This window comes from Anomaloglossus baeobatrachus, chromosome 4 (assembly GCF_048569485.1).
Source record: "Anomaloglossus baeobatrachus isolate aAnoBae1 chromosome 4, aAnoBae1.hap1, whole genome shotgun sequence".
NCBI classification, from domain to species: domain Eukaryota; kingdom Metazoa; phylum Chordata; class Amphibia; order Anura; family Aromobatidae; genus Anomaloglossus; species Anomaloglossus baeobatrachus.
In genome coordinates, this window is record NC_134356.1 from 238,537,184 (window position 1) to 238,556,842 (window position 19,659).

The following is a 19,659-nucleotide window of genomic DNA, read 5'->3' on the forward strand; positions in this document are numbered from 1 at the left end:
AAAGGGGTTGCTACAAGGTATTAATTAACCAAGCAGGATGCCCAAACATTTGCATCAGCCCATTTTCCTTTTTTGTTAATTTAAATTTAAAATGTAAAAGATAGCAGTAATTTTGACCAGGTGTTCCCAAACTTTTGCATGTCACTGTATGTGTGGTGATGAAGGGCACAGAATATGAGTGTAGCACAGTACGGCTTGATAAAAATCTGCAATATTCATCCTTTATAGTATAGAATAACTTCTATTAAAGTGTACAGCTGGTTAAATTGGGTATAAGGAGCTTAAGTGGCATAAATAAAAGACATAACACATGTAAGGGTATGTGCCCACGATCAGGACTCAGTGCGTTCTAGACGCCATGGGTCCTCACCTGCAGGGCCACAAGTCTCCTCCGCAGGAGAACGCAGGAGACCACAGCTGCTTGTGCTAACGATCAGGGTTCGGTGCGCTGCGGTCTCTCGCTTGAGTTCGCCCTACGGAGGATGCATGCGAACCCGCAGCTAACAATGGGCATGCCGCAGCTTGGAAACATGCACCGCAGGTCAGTGTTTGCTGTGGAAAAAACAAGCACAGTGGGCATGGGATTTCTAGAAATCCCATCCACTGTGCTTGTAGTGTAAAACGCTGCAAACACTGATCGTGGGCATGCAGCCTAGGACACCAGGAATGTAGTTGATACTACTATAAATGTACTTGTACCCTTTATTAACTTTGGTACAAGACAACCAAAGTAAACTCTGTTTAGATTTTGTCATGTCATTTTATTATTGTTTGGTACAACCCTCCTAATATACTTTTACCACTTTGGAATAAATCATTATCTCTTGTTCTACCCTAAAGCACCAGGAAACGAGCACAACCATAGACCATCAACATTAGTGACATTACTCCCCCACATCTTTATATCATGTGGTAGATTTCAGTATTCCCATAATATATTTTTCCTATTTCCTATCGTTCAAACCTGGTGCGTCTTATAGTCAGGTGTGTCTTGCAGTCCAAAACTACGGTACATCTAATTATTCTTGAGAATAGACATATTAGTGGGACGCCCTGGCCTATCATGTCGTCACAGGGTATTGTGCAATCTGCCCTTCTGCACAGTATCCGCATCCTCCTTGGTTCCGGATCCCTGTTCTTTGGTGTTGCTAAGATCAGAGCCAGTCAAAACCCTAGGAACACTTTGCACCACACCCACCAGACACACCATTGGGGGGGCCTGAAGGGAATAGGGCCACCCACTTGGGGGGTTGGTAGGGGAATGTGAGAAGTGTAGAAGGAGAAGTGAGAAAGTGAAGGAGTAGGAGTGTGGAGTGGTGACTCTCAAAGTGAGAGGTCACTGGTTTAGGAGCAGGGCTCCTTGAGACTACTAGGTGGCAGACGTTGGTCTGGGCCTGGTAGGAGCAGGAACTCCGGTCACAGGGGATCGTGTCAAGGGGCACAGATCTGCCGAGGAGGGCAGCCGGCGGCCTTGAGCCATCTCCGGGCAGCGGCCATTGCACGACGGGGTACGCGGACCCTAGGCCGGGAAGTAGCTTCACACATCCTGGTAATTTACCTGACGGGGGTGAACTCTTCAAGATTCATCCCTAACCCACTCCAAAATCGGGGTACTAGTGCAACGAGGGGATAGGACTTTTCCCAAAACACAGTCCATCAAATCCCAAGCGTGAACCCTGAGAGCAAGCTCACCCCATTAGCCATACAGGTGAGAGGGACCAAACTAGTTCCACACTACAGGGTCCAAACAGTGAAGAAGGTGCCACGGAAAAGGTCATAGGCTAACGAGCAACACCAAGGTCACGGATCCAAGTGTGCTCCCTCCTTGCTGCAGTGGTGCTCAGAATTCTGGTTTACAAGCTGTCGGTGTCAGTATTCTTGGACTGAGTGAGTACGCAGAAACCCTTTCCTCCCCAATGGCACCCCCTTCGCTACCATCACCGGGCACAACCACCTACCCACGAAGGGGTTAAACACCTTGATGCCATACCACCGTCACCGGGCGCTCCCAACAGCAGCAGTGGTACTCCATTTTACCACGCACCGTGGGTGGCGTCACGAACTTCCAATTCCCCTGTACATAATTCCCCCCTTTTCACTTCGAATGTCCGCATGACCCCCCTCCCGGGTCCGAAGACCCCTTGAACCACCGTGGTTCCGGATCCGATTGGCTCGGCCGCTGACACAGGGGTGGTACATAAGGGGAGGACATGATTAACTTGTACAAGTACATAAATGGCCCACACAAAAAAATATGGTTCCAAATTGTTTTATGCAAAACCATTTCAAAAGACATGGGGGCATTTCATCTGTCTGGAGAGAATAGGTTCAATCTATATAGGAGGCATTGCTTCTTCACCATGAGAACTATTAATCTTTGGCATATCTCAGAAGATGCTCACATTGAGAAGTATTGATGGTATCAAAAAAGGCTAAGATGCTTTTTTTTTTTAGCAGAAAATAGCAAATAATTATGAAAATGTGTAAATTTCTTGCTCTAAATATTGATCTTCAACATTCATTATCAGGAGGAACATTTCCTCTTTTAGGGCAGAATTATTCATTCATTATAAAAAAAAGTTTGTTTAAAAGAACTGAGAGTCCTCAGTAGTTGATACCTTTTAATGGCTAACTGAAAAGATGGTAATAATAGAAAGCTTTCCAGACTACTCAGGTCTCTTCATCAGGCATGGTATAACACAAAATCTGAAGAGTCACATATTTATACACAACAAGACATAGAATAGTGCAGTGAAAAAAACCTGCAGACAAGGGGGGTGCAATAGTCATGATGAGCAAATCAGACTACATGAAGGAAGCACACAGACAACTGATGGACACACACTACTATAAAAAAATTGGAGTCTGACCCTACACAGGACTATTACAAGGAACTTAACAAGTTGGCCTCTTGTCTGCCTGACATATCAATAAGAACTGATGAACTGATACCGGTGAGTCCAAGAATAGGCACATTCTACGTGCTTCCCAAAATTCAGAAATCTGGAAAACCAGGAAGACCCATCATTTCATGTGTGGGCACCCTCACTGAACAAGTCTCTGGATGGGTAGAGGGTATCCTTAAACCCTTGGTAAGGGATACAACCAGCTACATCCAGGACACTACTGACCTATTGAAAAAACTATCAGCAATAGATCCTCTACCAGAGGGAACCATCCTTGCCACCATAGATGTGGAATCCTTGTACTTGAATATTCCACACCAGCATGGATTAAATGCTTGCAAAGGTTTCCTGGAAAATACAGGAATTGATGCTGATTCTGTGGTGAAATGTACAAAATTCATCCTCACCCATAATTACTTTGCATTTGACAATAACATATATCTACAGGAGACTGGAACTGCAATGGGAAGCAAAATGGCACCACAATATGCAAATCTTTTCATGGCCAAGCTTGAGAGTGACTTTTTATCCTCTTGTCCTATCAGGCCTCTAACCTACTACCGTTACATTGATGATATTTTAATCATCTGGACAGAGTCTGAGGAGCAACTGAAGACCTTCCATGAATACTTTAATCAGTTTCAGCCTACCATCAACCTAACACTCAACTACTACTGCACTGAAATCAACTTTTTGGACACCATCATTAAACTACGGAACAATGAAATCGAGACATCCCTGTACAAGAAGCCAATTGACCGTCCAACATACCTGAAATTGGACGGTTTTCATCCAAAACACATAACTCTATAGTGTACAGTCAGGCCATCAGGTACAATCGGATATGTTCCAACACTACAGATAGAGACAATCACCTTGAGGGCCTCAGAAAGACCTTTCTGAATCAGGGCTACCACCCAAGAACAATTGAAAACGAGATTGCAAGAGCCACCAGAATATCAAGAAACCATCTCCTACATTATAAAACTAAAGAAGAAAACAACCGGGTACCTCTTGTAATCACCTACAATCCACATCTGGAGGTGTTAAGAGCAGCTGCACGGAAACTACAACCATTATTGCAAAAAGATGCCCGATTAAAATCTCTTTTTCCAGACCCCCCACTTCTGTGTTTTAGACAGCCCCCGAATCTAAGAAGCATCATTGTCAGAAGCTATCTATCCTCTCTAACAACAACAGGAACATTTCCCTGCAACCAGAAAAAATGTAAGACCTGTCCATTTATATTGACAATGGACACGATAAAGATTCCCAGATCACTTCAGGACTACAAGATACCCAGGTACCTTCAGCTGCACCACAACCAATGTAGTGTACTTAATTATATGTACGAAATGTCCAACTGAGGGTCTGTATGTAGGGGAGACAGGACAACAGCTCAGGACAAGGATGAATTCTCACACAATTAGAGAAAAAAGGATGGATCTACCCGTGGCCAAACATTTTTGTAACCCAGACCACAGCATCATGGACATGAAATTGCTGGTATTGAAAGGGAATTTCAAGTCTCAAAGAGACAGGAGTGTCTGGGAATACAAACTTATGATGACCTTTGACACATTCAGAGCAGGAATGAATGTGTCACATGGATTTATGTATTTTTACATCAATTAAGAAATGTGGTCTTCAGAGCATCTGGGGGCATCACAACCCTGACCAGACCCCAATCAAAGGACAATAAAACTTTCACACTGCTTATCTATGAACTACAGCAATATTTATGGCCACAACAGTTTGCCCCCTTGCCATAGTGATAGTTCTGCTTCACATAACTTGTTTTTTTGGGGGTTTTTTTCACTGCACTATTCTATGTCCTGTTGTGTATAAATATGTGACTTCAGATTGTGTTATATTGAGCCTGAAGAAGAGACCTGAGTAGTCTCGAAAGCTCGCTATTATTACCATCTTTTCAGTTAGCCATTAAAAGGTATCAACTACTGAGGACTCTCAGTTCTTTTAAACAAACTTTTTTTATCTCTACTGGCTAACACGGTACAAAGATATATTTTACCTGTATCATTCATTATAGTTATACCAAAAGGGTGCATTTACATTGGATTATTATAATAGGAACCCCGATCATCAGCATGATTAAAACAGGCTGCCAGTTACCCAACAAATGAGCAAAACACTAGCTTGTCAGGTGAAATATGTGAGCCAAATGATCATATTACAGTTGTCAGTCAGTGTGTAAACGGGCTATGTAATGACTGCAGATTGGCTTGTATGTAGTTGATTGGCAGTGGTTTAGTAGCTGTAGATTAGCTAGAATAAACCCACTCTGTTATGAGTGTGTTGCGGCCGTATGAGACCTTGGGTGAATCTGGGATCAGGTGGTCACAACGTTTTGATTTTGCACATCCTCTTTGATGCCCGCTTGTCGTTTACCCTAAGTTGGAGCTTATTTATTTCCATCTGGGGCTGAAGGGGTTCAGGTTCTTTTCTATCCTGCTGTGATTTAACAGATAATTGTAATCTCAGCTGCAGCCACTCCCTTCTGCTATAAATATTCACTTCTCACTCCTCCCTATGCCAGCTATAGTTCATTCTAAGCTGATCTGAGAAGGAGCTGTCTTTGGAGAAAGCAGTGGTGATCTTTCCAGCATATGCAGTGAAGTCTCTCTCTGGAGAAGAATTGGAGTTCTATGTTGTATCTGTTATCCTTGTCTGTTCCCATTCCTTGTGTTTTCTTAATACTAGTAGTAAGACAAGTGTTTTGCTGGCCTACATACTACACAGGGCTAGTCCAGTGTTATCCAAGGCCTAGACACATGATCATGCATGGGGGGGGACCAATCTAGGGACAGTAGGGAGCTCAGGGATCATCCAGAGGGGAGTTCGGTTGTGACCCCTCTCCTTATTGTCAGGGCCTTCCTTTACATCTCCCTTGGTTTACCACTCCTCTTGTGCCACATGCCGAGCTGCCTTCAATCCGGAATGACACACCCTTACCCTTTCTCTTTATCCTCTCCCATGACTCAGTTGAACTTGATGGTCTTTTTTTAACTGCACTACGTAACTGTGTCACTTACAGTCTGACTATCTTTTCAATGTTGCAATAATGGTTGCTGAAAACAACCACATTTTTGCCAGGTCTCAAGCAAGTCACAGCCATTTGCCACTATAGATCACAATCTAAGCTGCAAAGACATGTGCAACCTGCAAACTGTGACTAAAAATCAAAACAGGCTTGCACTTTTGGTGACAATAACAATCAATTTATTCTGTGTGCCAATGCGACTACATTGATAATCTTAAAGGGAACCTGACAGCTGACACATACTGTCCAATCTGTGGCAGCATGTTGTAACGCTTGCCTGGAACCACAGACTCAGACTGGCTGTAACAGACAGGCTAGAGGAAAGCCACTCACAAAACAAGACCCTGAGAATCCTGAAACCATTTAGCCCCAATACAGGGATTTGGAATTACACAGGGTCCTGGAGATCACTACCTGTGGTAGATTGCAGTCCGATGAAAGTAGTAGTCAGCCAGAGTCAAACCAGGAAATGCAGAACAGGAACAAAAACAGTCTTACAAGGACGTAATCAGGAAACCAGGCAGAGGTCAAATCCAGATCGGGTAGCAAGGTACAAAAGCGGCAGGCAAGAGGGTAGTCAGAGAACAGGCATAGGTCAGAACACAGGAATCACAATACAGAATGGGAACCAGGAATTCAGAACTATCTCTGGCAGTGACCAGCAGACAAGAGGGGGAATTAGAAGGGTGGGGTGTCTTCCCATTGGCTGTAGCTGAATGGTGGTAACTTCAGCTGGAAGACACATGCTACCTACAGTCAGCCAGTGGTACTGCAGGTCCCAGGGAAATCCAGCTTATTGGATGAGCGGAGCCTGCGCCCACCAGAGCCACTGGCACCGACTCCTCTCCTATCACCAGCACTATCCACAGCGGGAACACGGCACCGCGTGGTGATCTAAGCAGAAGTCGCAGGAGAGGACTCTGGTGGGGACATGACACATGTATCAGGGACTCTCTATGGTCGCGGCCAGGTATGTTTGACAAGGAAACACTATGGGATTTCAGAGAAAAAAATAATTTAAAAGTCGCTGGAGACCAAGGCTGTAGAGACTATTCACACAGATTGGTACGCCGTCCTCTCACTGCCCTTTAGTCATACATGCCTGGCTGAGAACATACAGCCAGTGCTTCATACATGCTGCTCATGGATTGCCAGCATGTATCAGTTGTCAGATCCTTTTTATTATGTGAAGTTGCACTGCAAAATTGCAGTCTTTGTGGCATACCAACAAAGTCCCCCAAGTCCAGTACAGATCTTAAATTGTGGCCCACCATGTCACCCACACTGCACTGGTTGAGAAAGTATGTGTTGTTAGCAATAGTACAGTTTTCTAACTTGTTCCTAAATATCAATGGGAATGTTTACATATTCCAAAAATAGAGGTAAGCCTACAATATTTCTCCACAATCCTAACATATTTTTGCTTCGTTTTTAAATAACTAAATTGCTGGGTTTTAAGTGCCAGACCTTTAAGTAATCTGAAATCCTATTAATCTTGTTTCAAGGAGTCTGACAAGTTTAATGGGAAAAGCTGATAAGCATCAGTCTGTGAGGATGGGAGTGGACTTTAATGTAAATACTTTTTTCCTGAATAGCCATAATGAAAACATGGCTGCAGAAACCGCTCCTTCATGAGAAAACAAATATATTATGCCTCGCATTTCATGTTTCATACATTCCAAGCCATTAAGAACTATGTGTTTTTTTAAGGAAAGCATAGAGCGCAACTTTAAGGAAAAATGCTTGGAGTATTGAGAGTCTGGACAAAGGTCAGGGTCTAGCATAGATTCATTAGTAGTGTAAATGTTTCATTTTTTTCTTCTTGACTGGCAGGACACACGTCTAAAGGCTTAAGAGCAACTTCCTGCAGCCAGTGAGAAATGATAAGAGGAATTCAGGGAAATAAAAGGCAATATGTGTCTGAGAATAAGGTTACTTATTACACTATATTGCACTGATAGAAGGTTTTAATATGTGTGCAGTAGCTGTATTTTTTTCCCATTTTTGCACACTAGTGGCACAGTTGCAGTGCAGTGGTAATAATATTGATGGCTATTGTCTAATAGAGCCCTTGCGTTGCTATAATGTTAAAGGGAATGTGATGGTAGGTTTTCACTATTTATTGTGTTCTGTAGTTTCAATACAATCAGTATTTTATCAGCAGGAGAATAACACTACAGGACTACATCTCCTGTGCAGAGAAGTCAGGCTAATCTATATAACTCCACCCCCACCTCTGACAGGCAGCCTGCTGACAGTTCACAGTGTACAAAGGAAGCTGCCAGTCAGGGTTGTGGATGGGGTTATACAATGCCCTGAATACTTAAGGCCCAGTCACACTAAACAACTTACCAGCGATCCCAACAACGATACAACCTTATAGGGATTGCTGGTAAGTTGCTAGGAGGTCGCTGGTGAGATGTAACACTAAGCGACGCTCCAGCGATCCCACCAGCAACCTGACCTGGCAGGGATCGCTGGAGTGTCGCTACACGGGTTGCTGGTGAGCTGTCACACAGGCAGATCTCAACCAGTGACCAGCCCCCAGCGCCGTGTGGAAGCGATGCTGCGCTTGGTAACTAAGGTAAATATCGGGTAACCATTACCCGATATTTACCTTGGTTACCAGCACACACCACTTAGCGCTGACTCCCTGCACACCTAGCCACAGTACACATCGGGTTAATTACCCAATGTGTACTCCGGCTACGTGTGCAGAGAGCAGGGAGCCGGCACTGGCAGCGTGAGAGCGGCGGACGCTGGTAACGAAGGTAAATATCGGGTAACCAAGGTAAGGGCTTCTTGGTTACCCGATGTTTACCGTGGTTACCTGCGTCCGCAGAAGCCGGCTCCCTGCACATTTAGTTGTTGCTCTGTCGCTGTCACACACAGCGATGTGTGCTTCACAGCAGGAGAGCAACAACTAAAAAATGGTCCAGGACATTCAGCAACAACCAATGACCTCACAGCAGGGGCCAGGTTGTTGCTGGATGTCACACACAGCAACATCGCTAGCAACATCGCTGCTACGTCACAAAAGTTGTTCCTTAGCAGCAATGTTGCTAGCGATGTTGCTTAGTGTGACGTGGCCTTTAGCTCTGATACATCTACATCAGACAAACAGGGACTCTATCAAAACTGCACCAATTAGTACGAAAAGTCATACATTGCTGGAATCAGGCTTTCTTGCCCTATTTTATGCTGTACTCAGATTACCTTATATAGCAAAAACCTGCTGATAGATTCCATATAAAACATTCATCAACCATTACTTTTATTGTTTTCCATGATTTCTTTTTAGGGCCATATTTTGTACAGTAGTCAGTATAGAGAAATTAGGTCAACAGTAGGGTTTTCGTATCTGTACAGAAGACGTAAGCTAATATTGCCAACAAATGAATAATTTGCCTTTTTATTATTTTATGGTTACAGAGAACCTGACATGCAAAGAATTGCTGTTACCCAGCAGATATAGAGTTCATTTACTGGTCAATAGTGTTCTGAAGATGCCCGATGCCTGCACTGAGAGCCTTGCTGCAAGGAGAAAATAAACTATTCCTCCCGGCAGTGTCGAGCTTTCAGTCATAGGGGCGCAACCGACACAGTTTGTCACCTGTCAGTGCATGGCGAGCAAATGTTGTTACCGGGTCCTCCCCGTCACTGACTGACAGCCAGTTCGGTACTGATGCAATGCTGAGCCGACTGTCAGTCAGTGTAGGGGTGCAGTTACAGCTGCTGCTCACTATGTACAGAGCTGTGACTGAAACTGGGCCAGCCGCGCCCCTATGATTGAAAGCCTGAGGCTGCCAGGATGAATAAATTTTATTTCTTCCCACTAAATTAGACATTCAGTGCTGTCACCAAACAGCTTCAGAACTTTGTGAACCCCCAAATCTGCAGGTTAATAGCATTGTTTTTACATGACAGATTATCTTTAAAACTGTGTATTAAGAAATTGCTTGCTTTGACAGTTGATATATTGGCATAGTATGAAATTGTGTACAATAAGTGTTTTCATTCTTTCTTGCAGATTGCAGATTTTGGCCTGTCAAATCTCTACCAAAAAGACAAATTTCTGCAGACATTTTGTGGAAGTCCTCTTTATGCATCCCCTGAAATTGTAAATGGAAAGCCCTATCGAGGCCCAGAAGTAAGTGTTGCCTGGTATTTGCCAATTTAGAGATACTTTGCATCTTGCCAAAGAAATGTCCTCCAAAGCCTTGGACATTATTCTACAGCATTTGTTGTTCTTGCCTGTTTGTACTCTTTCTGTGTCAAATCGTATGCCAGTATTTTCCTAAAAAAAAAATAAAGTATAAGATTATCATTTTAATAAAGCTCCAGATCAGTCCATAGGGTTGCAAATCTACATGGTTTTTAGTCATATTTGTTGGCCAATCTGGAACCCATTGTTGTACATATTAAAGGGATAGTTTGGACTAATAATATTGATAACATTTATCAGATTGGGGATGCTTATATCAAATTTCTTAAATCTATGTTAAACAAAATAGTAGCAAAGATTTGTATACTAATTGATTCTAGATATGCTCCCATCTTTGCCAAGGGCATTTTGTGGGGAAGGGGAGGAGGTGAGCCTTGACCATAACCTATTGTGAATGAAGAACCCTGTTATCGAATGAGTATACAGGTATTACCTTTCATGGTAATCCTAGCTGAGAATAATAAAACTGCTGAAAAATCTTCCATAAAGACCAGAAATTGTGAGTCGTGTTCAATTCGTCAGTGTGAAAATTGCTACATTTCAGATTGTATTTGTAATATAGTGATATGAAAAATGTTAAGTAAGCAAAAGAAAAATAATGTAAATGAGAAAAAAGATTGAAAAAATTAATTCAAATTAAGAAACTTATTTAATTAATTTATTAAACAGGTTTTTTTTCTGATGACAATGTTTCTGATCATTCAGAAGGTCAGTTTCAGCATGACAGTATATAATTCTTACGATAACTGAGATATTCAGACATGTCCCTTTTTTGTTTCAGGTTGACAGTTGGGCACTTGGGGTACTACTCTATACTCTGGTGTACGGCACCATGCCATTTGATGGGTTTGATCATAAAAATCTAATTCGACAAATTAGTAGTGGAGAATATAGAGAGCCAACCCAGCCATCAGGTAATTCATGGTGGGAATGAGAATTCTGTTTTTGGCTGTAAGTGTTCTATGAGTGCTTCAATTGAAAGATTTAGCTTTGTATTGCATGCACTCACTAGAAATAATAACTGTAAATGTAAGTACACTGCATAAAGGTATTTAGAGTTTTCAAACTATTTTTCTTTGCAGATGCTCGTGGACTAATCAGATGGATGCTAATGGTTAATCCTGAGCGTCGAGCAACGATTGAGGATATTGCAAACCATTGGTGGGTTAACTGGAGCTACAAGACTAGTGTATGCGACTGTGATGTCTTGAAGGACTCAGAATCTCCATTGCTTGCCAGGTTCATTGACTGGCATAATCGCTCCACAAACCGGCAGATGGAATCAGAGAACAAAACCAAGTGCCTTTCAAAGCCATCTGAAGCATCTCTTAATCGACAGAGGTCTTTGAAGAAATCCAAAAAGGACAATGACATTGCTCAGGCATTACAAGAAGACAAAACCATATTAAAGAGGCCTAAGAGTATCCTGAAAAAGAGGAGTAACAGTGAACACCGCTGCCACAGTGCTGGTCACATAGAAGGAGTGAATAGCCCAGCATTGTCTCCCATATGTAAACCTGACACTGAGAAAGGGCTCAAAAGTACATGTCCTAACAGTACAAGGGAGCTTGATAAATCAGTACTACATAGCTCAAAGCAGTCTACACCCATGCCAAAGAAAGGCATTTTAAAAAAGACTCAGCAGAGGGAATCTGGCTACTATTCATCACCAGAAAGAAGTGAGTCTTCAGAGTTATTAGACAATGATGAAAGGGAGAGCAACGAGACATCTCAAGTTGTTACAGACACAAAACGAACAGTTTCTCACAGTCTATCCTACAGGCGGAAAGGAATCTTAAAGCACAACAGTAAATATTCTATTAGCAACACAGACTCCTCAGTGGCTGGTCCTGCCACAACATCACTGGAATCAATGGAGCAAGGTCTTGCACCGGGAGAAGGTCTTTCTCGAAGCTACAGTCGTCCATCTAGTGTCATTAGTGATGACAGCGTTTTGTCTAATGACTCTTTTGAATTGCTTGAATTAACAGCTGGAAGACCAAACAGGCAAAGAATACGTAGTTGTGTTTCAGCTGAAAATATCCTCTTCATTAAAGATTTTGAAGGACTTCCTAAAAGTCCTCGACCTCAGAACCTGAAACGTTATCGCAATCGCTTTGCTGACAGCAGTTTTTCTTTACTCACAGATATGGATGATGTCACTCAGGTTTACAAAAAAGCTTTAGAGATCTGCAACAAGCTCAAGTAGTTACTGAGGGACTACAAGCTTTTATGGCACGGAAGTTACTTTGCTGACAGTGATAGTTGAGATTGTCACATACTGTAGAAACACACCTAATCAATAGGAGTATTGTGCTACTATTCCTTACATTAAAAGAGGGCGTTACCTATGCAATATAGGGCTTATTTCACTTGAGAAAGCTGCTTAAATATGGGTGAAATATATAGATTGTATAGAGGGATTTACATAATTCGATATTTAAGTGGCCTCTTTTATCCGATTTTCTTTTGATTCCTTTTGTTTAGGCGAGGTTCACATTTCTGCATCCAAAAAAAGGTCAGATTATGCTGATTAGCGTGGGATCCATTTTTCTCAGAGGTGGAAAGGAAAAAGAAATGGTTCTCCATCTTCTCCATTCTGTCAGTCTGTGATAATCAGACCTATTTTTTTTCAAGGATCCATAGATTTTAATGGCTTGGTGCAATCCGATTTTTGACACCACTGAAAATATGATTGTCGGCATGAGCAATGAGAATTAATTATTAGCATTTATTTTGAAAGTGATTTTATCAAACAAAATAATAGTTTATACCTTTTCTAAGAATAACAATATATTTAAAGTATATTAAAGTTCCATTAACTTTACAAAAATGTTAAAATTACCTTTACATCTCCGTTTCTTGTGCTGTAATATCAGAGAATGAAGGTAGAAGCCTCCTGTAAATTAAAAAAAAACACTGCCATTGTTTCTACAAGACTGTTTGAAAAGCTGCAGTATAAGTAGATGAGATTTTAAAAATCTCATGAGCAATCCGTGGAAATTTTCTACAAAATTGTCCTGAAATGCTGATTTTGATATCTGCAGCATTTCACCTATGTCACTGATTTTCTTTGCGGAATTTACTGTATTTTTCGGCTTATGAGATGCACTTTTCCTTCCAAAAATTTGGGAAGAAATGGGGGGGCTTCTTATTATCCGGTTGTAGCTTACCCGGGGAAGGAGGGGGGGGGATGCGGTGGAATAGGGTCAGATGGTGGTGGCAGGAGTAGAGCGATTCCGCGGGTGTCCCGACGATGCAGGAGCCATCCCCAGTGGTTAAAGAATATGTCGGTGGTTCGGGCTTCAAAGAAATGGTGTCTGGAACCAGTGCACGCACAGATTGAACTCTCTCCCCAATGACAAGCCTCTGACCATTGATCTTCCAGTGCGCTGATGAGATCTTGGCTCTTCATTAAATCGAGAGCTCAATCTGAGCACACGTCGACTCCGGGACCCATTTCTTTGAAGCCCGTACTGCCGATATTTTCTTACCTACAATAACCGAGCATGGCTCCTGCCTCACAGCGACAGCAGCATAACCAAGACATGCACCACACCTATTCCACCACCACCCCTGCCTCCCTGTGACCCCACTTTCCCACTGCTGCCGCCTACCCCCGGTAAGATACAACCGGATTATAAGACGGACCGCATTTTCACCAAAACTTTTTTTTTACCATTTTTCTTTCTCTAAATTTGGGGTGCATATTATTATAATCCAGTGCATCTTATAAAACAAATAATATGGTACTTTTTGCAAAGTGATCATGAAATCCTCAGCAAATCCATGACAAAAGTTCCATACTGCAGACTAACTGTGGAAAATTGGAAGTACCGTAAATCTGCTCTGTGTGCAAGAGCCTTAATAATTTTAATAGAATTGTTAAAGATCTTCTCGTCCATTAATCTAAAGGGGTTGTCTAATGAAGACGACCCTTTATCATACGCTTTGTATGGATATATATACGCGATAGAGGGGTTATCACCACTGTTATAATGTTGTTACCTCTCTGCTTTGTAGTAGCAGGTCATCAGAGATGGATTACATATTAAACTCGACATAAATCTATGTGTTATGGTTCGCAGTGAAATAGCAGACGTTAAGAAAAAGCAGACGTTCTTAGATTTATAGGACCCATTATGAGTTTTCATTAAATGTTTTAAATATAAGTGAACTTGCCAAATACTTCACTGCCACAGTTGGTATTTTTTTTATCATGTCTGTTTTCAGAATTTATGGGATTCTTAAAAAAACAATCAATTAGAAAATGTAGTGACAGGTGCCCAAGCATTTTGGTATGGGTGTTCCCTGCTATTATGTTTTCTTTAGGATCTAAAGCACATTTGCAAATATATGCCAAATATAATTTGAGAACGCCTAGCTAAAAATGAAAGAGGCACTCTCCTTGGTTGAGTTGTAGCTCAGACACACTTCCAGATGTATTTCACATGAAGAACCCATTACAACCATTTTCCTTGGCAAATACTCAGTGGAGCATACAGTTCACATTTCTTTACTCTCACTGTCAGCAAATAAAAGATGTGAAATATTTATGGGTTCAGAGTAGGATATGTGACCTTGGATCAGTTTGTTTATAAAATGTTGATGGAAGGGGCTCATGGCAAGTAGAAAAGCAGCATATGTGGAATGTGATGGGATGTATATTGAGAAATGGGATTGAAATGGTAAGTAGAAAGCATATAGATGATACTGGAAGACAAATACGTGAATCTATGAAAGATGTCAGATTTTACGCAAGTGATAAGAGTAACTTCTACCATAAAAGTGTTCAGTAGGCAATTGAATCTCTTGAAAACATGCACGCATTGGATGACAGGCCTGGGCAAACTATATGTGGAAACTTGTATTGCACATACTAATAAAGATTCTTCGTGTACGTTAGACTTAAGTATAGTGATTAAAAGTTTGTATCATCGTAACCAAAGTGTTTTTCCTGGTCAGCCTAAGGATTTGTTCACATTAGTGCCATGGCTTACGTTATTAATGAAGTTATCTGGAACTTTGTATTTTTTTGTTATTGAACTAAGAACGTAGTGGCAGGTAGTTGCTAACTGAAAACCTGTATTACCATGCGACGATCTGTTGCGGCTCAGAGTGACCATGAACCGCTCCTGCTGAAGATTCTCCTGCTTTCGGTGATAGCACCTTAACCAAGCAGTTTTTTTTCTTCTGCTCTGATCTGTCAACTGGGTGTAACTACCAATGTAATGCTGATTAACAGCCCACTCCCCACTGCCTAACTGTTGGAAACCGGCTCTCAATCAGCATAATGTCAGAGGTGACATAATTCACCTTGCATCAACACAGCAGCTCTTTCACTTCTGGTCTGCTCTGTTGCCGCAAGGTGAATTGTAGCTGGAGAGTTGCCGACTGATCCGGAAAACATATATACAGTGCAGGACAAGCAAGAAGTTAGCAATGACCTGCTGGTAAGTTCTTATCCCTGTAGTCAAGATTACTCAAAGTCCAGGATAACCCCATTAACAGAGCTATGATGGATTTATTTTAAAAAGGATCCAGGCAAAAATGCTGCGGACTACGCTGTCCACCGAAAATGAAAAGAAAGCCAATGAAATGGAGATTAGCTCACTTGTGAACGGATTCAAAATGAGTTTTCAGTGACTAGAATTTTGTTCACTTAAAATGACTAGGAAATCTTGCACAGGAAGATCATCGATAATGTTTCATATACTTGTTAGTCTGGCTAGATTGGTCTATATGTCAGTGATCTTCATTTAATGACTAGCAACGTAGTAAATAAGTATCTCGGCTAACCAAAAATATGTACTGCCCTGTCACTCTGAAAAAGGATGCTTTTGTGAAATATATTACTACTATGTTAAGTCACGCCATATGATGTCTAATGCCAATGGGTTATAACTGACAAAGCTTTAGTTTATCAAAATAGAAGTTAGCAGTAAGTTATGCAAGATATTTTGTGGCAATCAAGTTTTTTTTATAGAAAATTGACACTTTAGACAGTTTTTTAGTCTCATGACTTAGTAAATGGTACATTTATGGTAACAACTTGCATCCATTTTTTATTGATGATAGAGGACCAACTTTTTATGGTCATCAGAAGACCATTACTTTTACATGACAGCTAGAGATAAGAGATATATGACAAACCATAATTCTTAATCAAACCTATGGAATAACGTTATTTTATTTTGTAGTAATGTTTACGGATTATTTTATAATTAAGATGTACTTTACAAAAGTATTTTATAATTGAGTTTTAACTTTTGTATTCTGCACATATTGTGCCCTTACACTGTGTTTGTTGATGTTTGGTCAACTGGGCATACATATGGTATTTATTGTGTTTGCTATTTTGTATGGTTTATGTTATTCTTGTGTTTGTCAGCCTAAACAAAACAAAAAATTCTAAAGCAATATATAGTACTTTAAGGGTGGGTTCGGACATTGTGTTATTAAGGATTTTATGCGCAAATTTCTTTACTGAAATCAGTTGCATTTCTGCATCTAAAATAAATGTATATTTTCTGCACTTAAAGTGAATCTGTCAGCAGGTTTTTGCTGCCTCATCTGAAAGCAACATAATGTAGGCAAAGAGACTATGAATCCAACAATGTGTCACTTAGATTTCTGGCTGCACAATCACAGCTTTAATGCCGGCGTCACACGGTATGATATATCGTGCAATATGTCGGCGGGGTCACGGAATTCGTGACGCACATCTGGCATCCTTAGAGATGTCGTATCGTGTGACACCGCCGAACGACTGTGAATGAGCAAAAATACTCACCTTATCGTTGCTCGTTGACACGTCGTTCATTTTCAAAATGTCAGTTGTCTTTCTGTGCTCCGGTTGTTCATCGTTCCCGAGGCAGCACACGTCGCTCCGTGTGACACCCCGGGAATGACGAACACAGCTTACCTGCGTCCCACCGGCAATGCGGAAGGAAGGAGGTGGGCGGGATGTTACGTCCCTCTCATCTCCGCCCCTCCACTTCTATTGGCCGGCCTCTGTGTGACGTCGCTGTGACGCCGAACGTCCCTCTCCCTTCAGGAAGAGGATGTTTGCCGCCCACAGCAGGGTCGTGCGGGAGGTAAGTACTTGTGACGGCAGTTACCGACTTTGTGCGCCACGGGCAATGAATTGCCCGTGACGCACAAACGACAGGGCCGGGTGTGATCGCTCACGCGATCGCACGATATATCGTCCCGTGTGACGCCGGCATTAGACTTAGCAATGCAACAGAGCTGAGAAAGAACTGCCCCACCTACACCAGACGCTCTATAGAGATTGTACATTGACAGTGAGGTATCAATCACATCAAGGGATGTGTCTGACTTCTCTGCTCATGATATTGAAGTCCAGCAACGATAATCACTAGGTAATAAAATCTTTAAGTAAATGACAGCACACAGCCTGATGAGAGGCATATTTAATTTTTGGGTTTTTTTTTAACCCTTGCAGCATACTGTCCTAAAATTACATAGCAAAAATCTGCTGACAGATTCCCTTTAATCATGCATTTTTACTTTTCTTTTTCTGATGTCGCAGAGACAGAAATTGACATGTTGCAAATTTAATAAAAACGCAACAAAAACCAGTTCCGCACCCCAAAAAAATGCTGATACTGTAAAATGCTGCGGACTTTATATGCAGAGATCTTGCGCTTAAAATTCTCACCAAACTCGCAATGTCTGTGGGCACAGGCTGAAAGGTTCTCTGATGAAGATCCCTATGAGAGCATATGGACGATATAGGGAAATCCCATGCTCAGGACACTTTTTTAGGTAGAATACAGAGCACAGTGGCTCTCATTCTGGCAGACCCAGCAAGTCCATGGCTAGATATGCTTTTGAATGGCTTACATATTATACTACATTTTTCCCTGTAGCTTCGCTAGGGATAAAAGCTGAAAATTGAACTAGCTTCAATCCAAAAGGGTATCTTCATGAGAACTCCTTTGACATGACAAGATCTTGGATTTATTAGTACAGTACTACTATATTTAAAAACTGCACTAGTTTGGGACAACTATTGTAGTTGTTGTCAATGGACTTTAAAACGACAATGTAAGAATTTATTCTTAGATATAGATTTTGTTTGCTTAGATATCTATAACGTGTAATAGTGGATACTGTTTTCTATATGCTATTATAATTCTCTAGGATTTTATATATTCTTATAGAATACATGGGGAGAACTATACAGTAACTAGAGGCCATATTTCCCCAATGAATGTATTCTTTTAATGTAATTCTGAAAGGTGCATGCTGCCAAAGAATTGGTACTCTGTATAGACGGTGTTTGCCCAGGCCTTTTTGTTTTTTACAGGTGGACTTTAAAATATCAATTTTGTGAATGAGCAGCAATTTAAGTGCTTATTGCCAAACTGGAAATGTATTTCGAGACATACTGGCATGTTTTCATTCCTAGAAGACATAAAAACTTGACTGCACATTACTAGTATTTGTTATTTTATTTAATATTTTTGTAATGCAATTGTGATTTTTATTTGAGTCTGCCTTTTATTTATTGCTCTTAAATCAGTTTCAAAAGTATAATATATTTGGTGTAATTTAATTGGTGCAGCTTTCTGCCAATTTTTGGTTTATTAATTAAAGTTGAATTTGTACTCAAGGATGTTGCCTAGGAAGTGTTAACCGCATAAATGTTGGTATTTTTATCTGATTTTTATATTGAATAAAATACCATGATTACTGTTTCTTGTTTGTCTAAGATGTCATTTTTATGCAATAAGTGTAAATCATTTGAAGAAAAAAAATACAATAACATTTAACTGTATTTAGTATATACTTTAGAGTAGGGCTGTGCAAAGTGAGGCCTGCTGGCCACAGCTGGCCCTCTGGCTGTTGCAGTCTGGCCCACAGACTTGAACCAGCTGAAGGCTGAAAACAGCGGACCGTAAGCCGCACCATGTCCTCTGCTGCCCGGTTGCTGCTGCTGCCCGCCACTTGATGTCACAGCTATCTGCATCCTCAGGATGTGGATAGTGGTGAATACATTGGTGGAATAGGGGCTGCCACCTCTATCAATCAGTGTGTGAGACAGCAGATGCGATGACGTCACTTCAGCTTGTCTGCTGTGCAGAGGGTCAGTGCAGTAAAGTGCCAAGGGAATGGTAACGAGGTGAGTATGTGTTTGTTTTTGTTTTTTTATTTTCATATGTGGGGGATGATAAAGTATATAGGAGGCTATGTGTAGCTCATAAAGTATATAGGAAGCTATGTGAGGGCTCATAATGTATATTGGAGGCTATATGGGGCTCATAAAATATAGGATATAAGGTATATATGAAGCTATGAGGGTCGCATTATGTATAAAAGAGTGAAGTCTCATAATGTATATAGGAGGCTATATGGGGCTCTTGCTGTGTATAGGAGGCTATGTGGGGTTCATAGTTTATATAGGGGGCTATGCGAGGTCTCATGCTGTATATAGGAGA

General features: G+C 41.3%; 1 protein-coding gene across 1 annotated transcript in view; it reads left to right on the forward strand.

Moving 5' to 3' along the window:
- Nucleotides 1–13,372, forward strand: part of NUAK1 (NUAK family kinase 1) — a 156,965-nt gene extending 143,593 nt beyond the window's left edge. The window contains exons 5-7 of the mRNA XM_075344752.1: nucleotides 9,998–10,117; nucleotides 10,974–11,106; nucleotides 11,275–13,372. Of these exons, the coding sequence (XP_075200867.1) occupies nucleotides 9,998–10,117; nucleotides 10,974–11,106; nucleotides 11,275–12,401 (1,380 nt within the window). The 3' untranslated portion in view covers nucleotides 12,402–13,372. The remainder of the gene's footprint in view (nucleotides 1–9,997; nucleotides 10,118–10,973; nucleotides 11,107–11,274) is intronic.
- The last annotated feature ends 6,287 nt before the right edge of the window (nucleotides 13,373–19,659 follow it).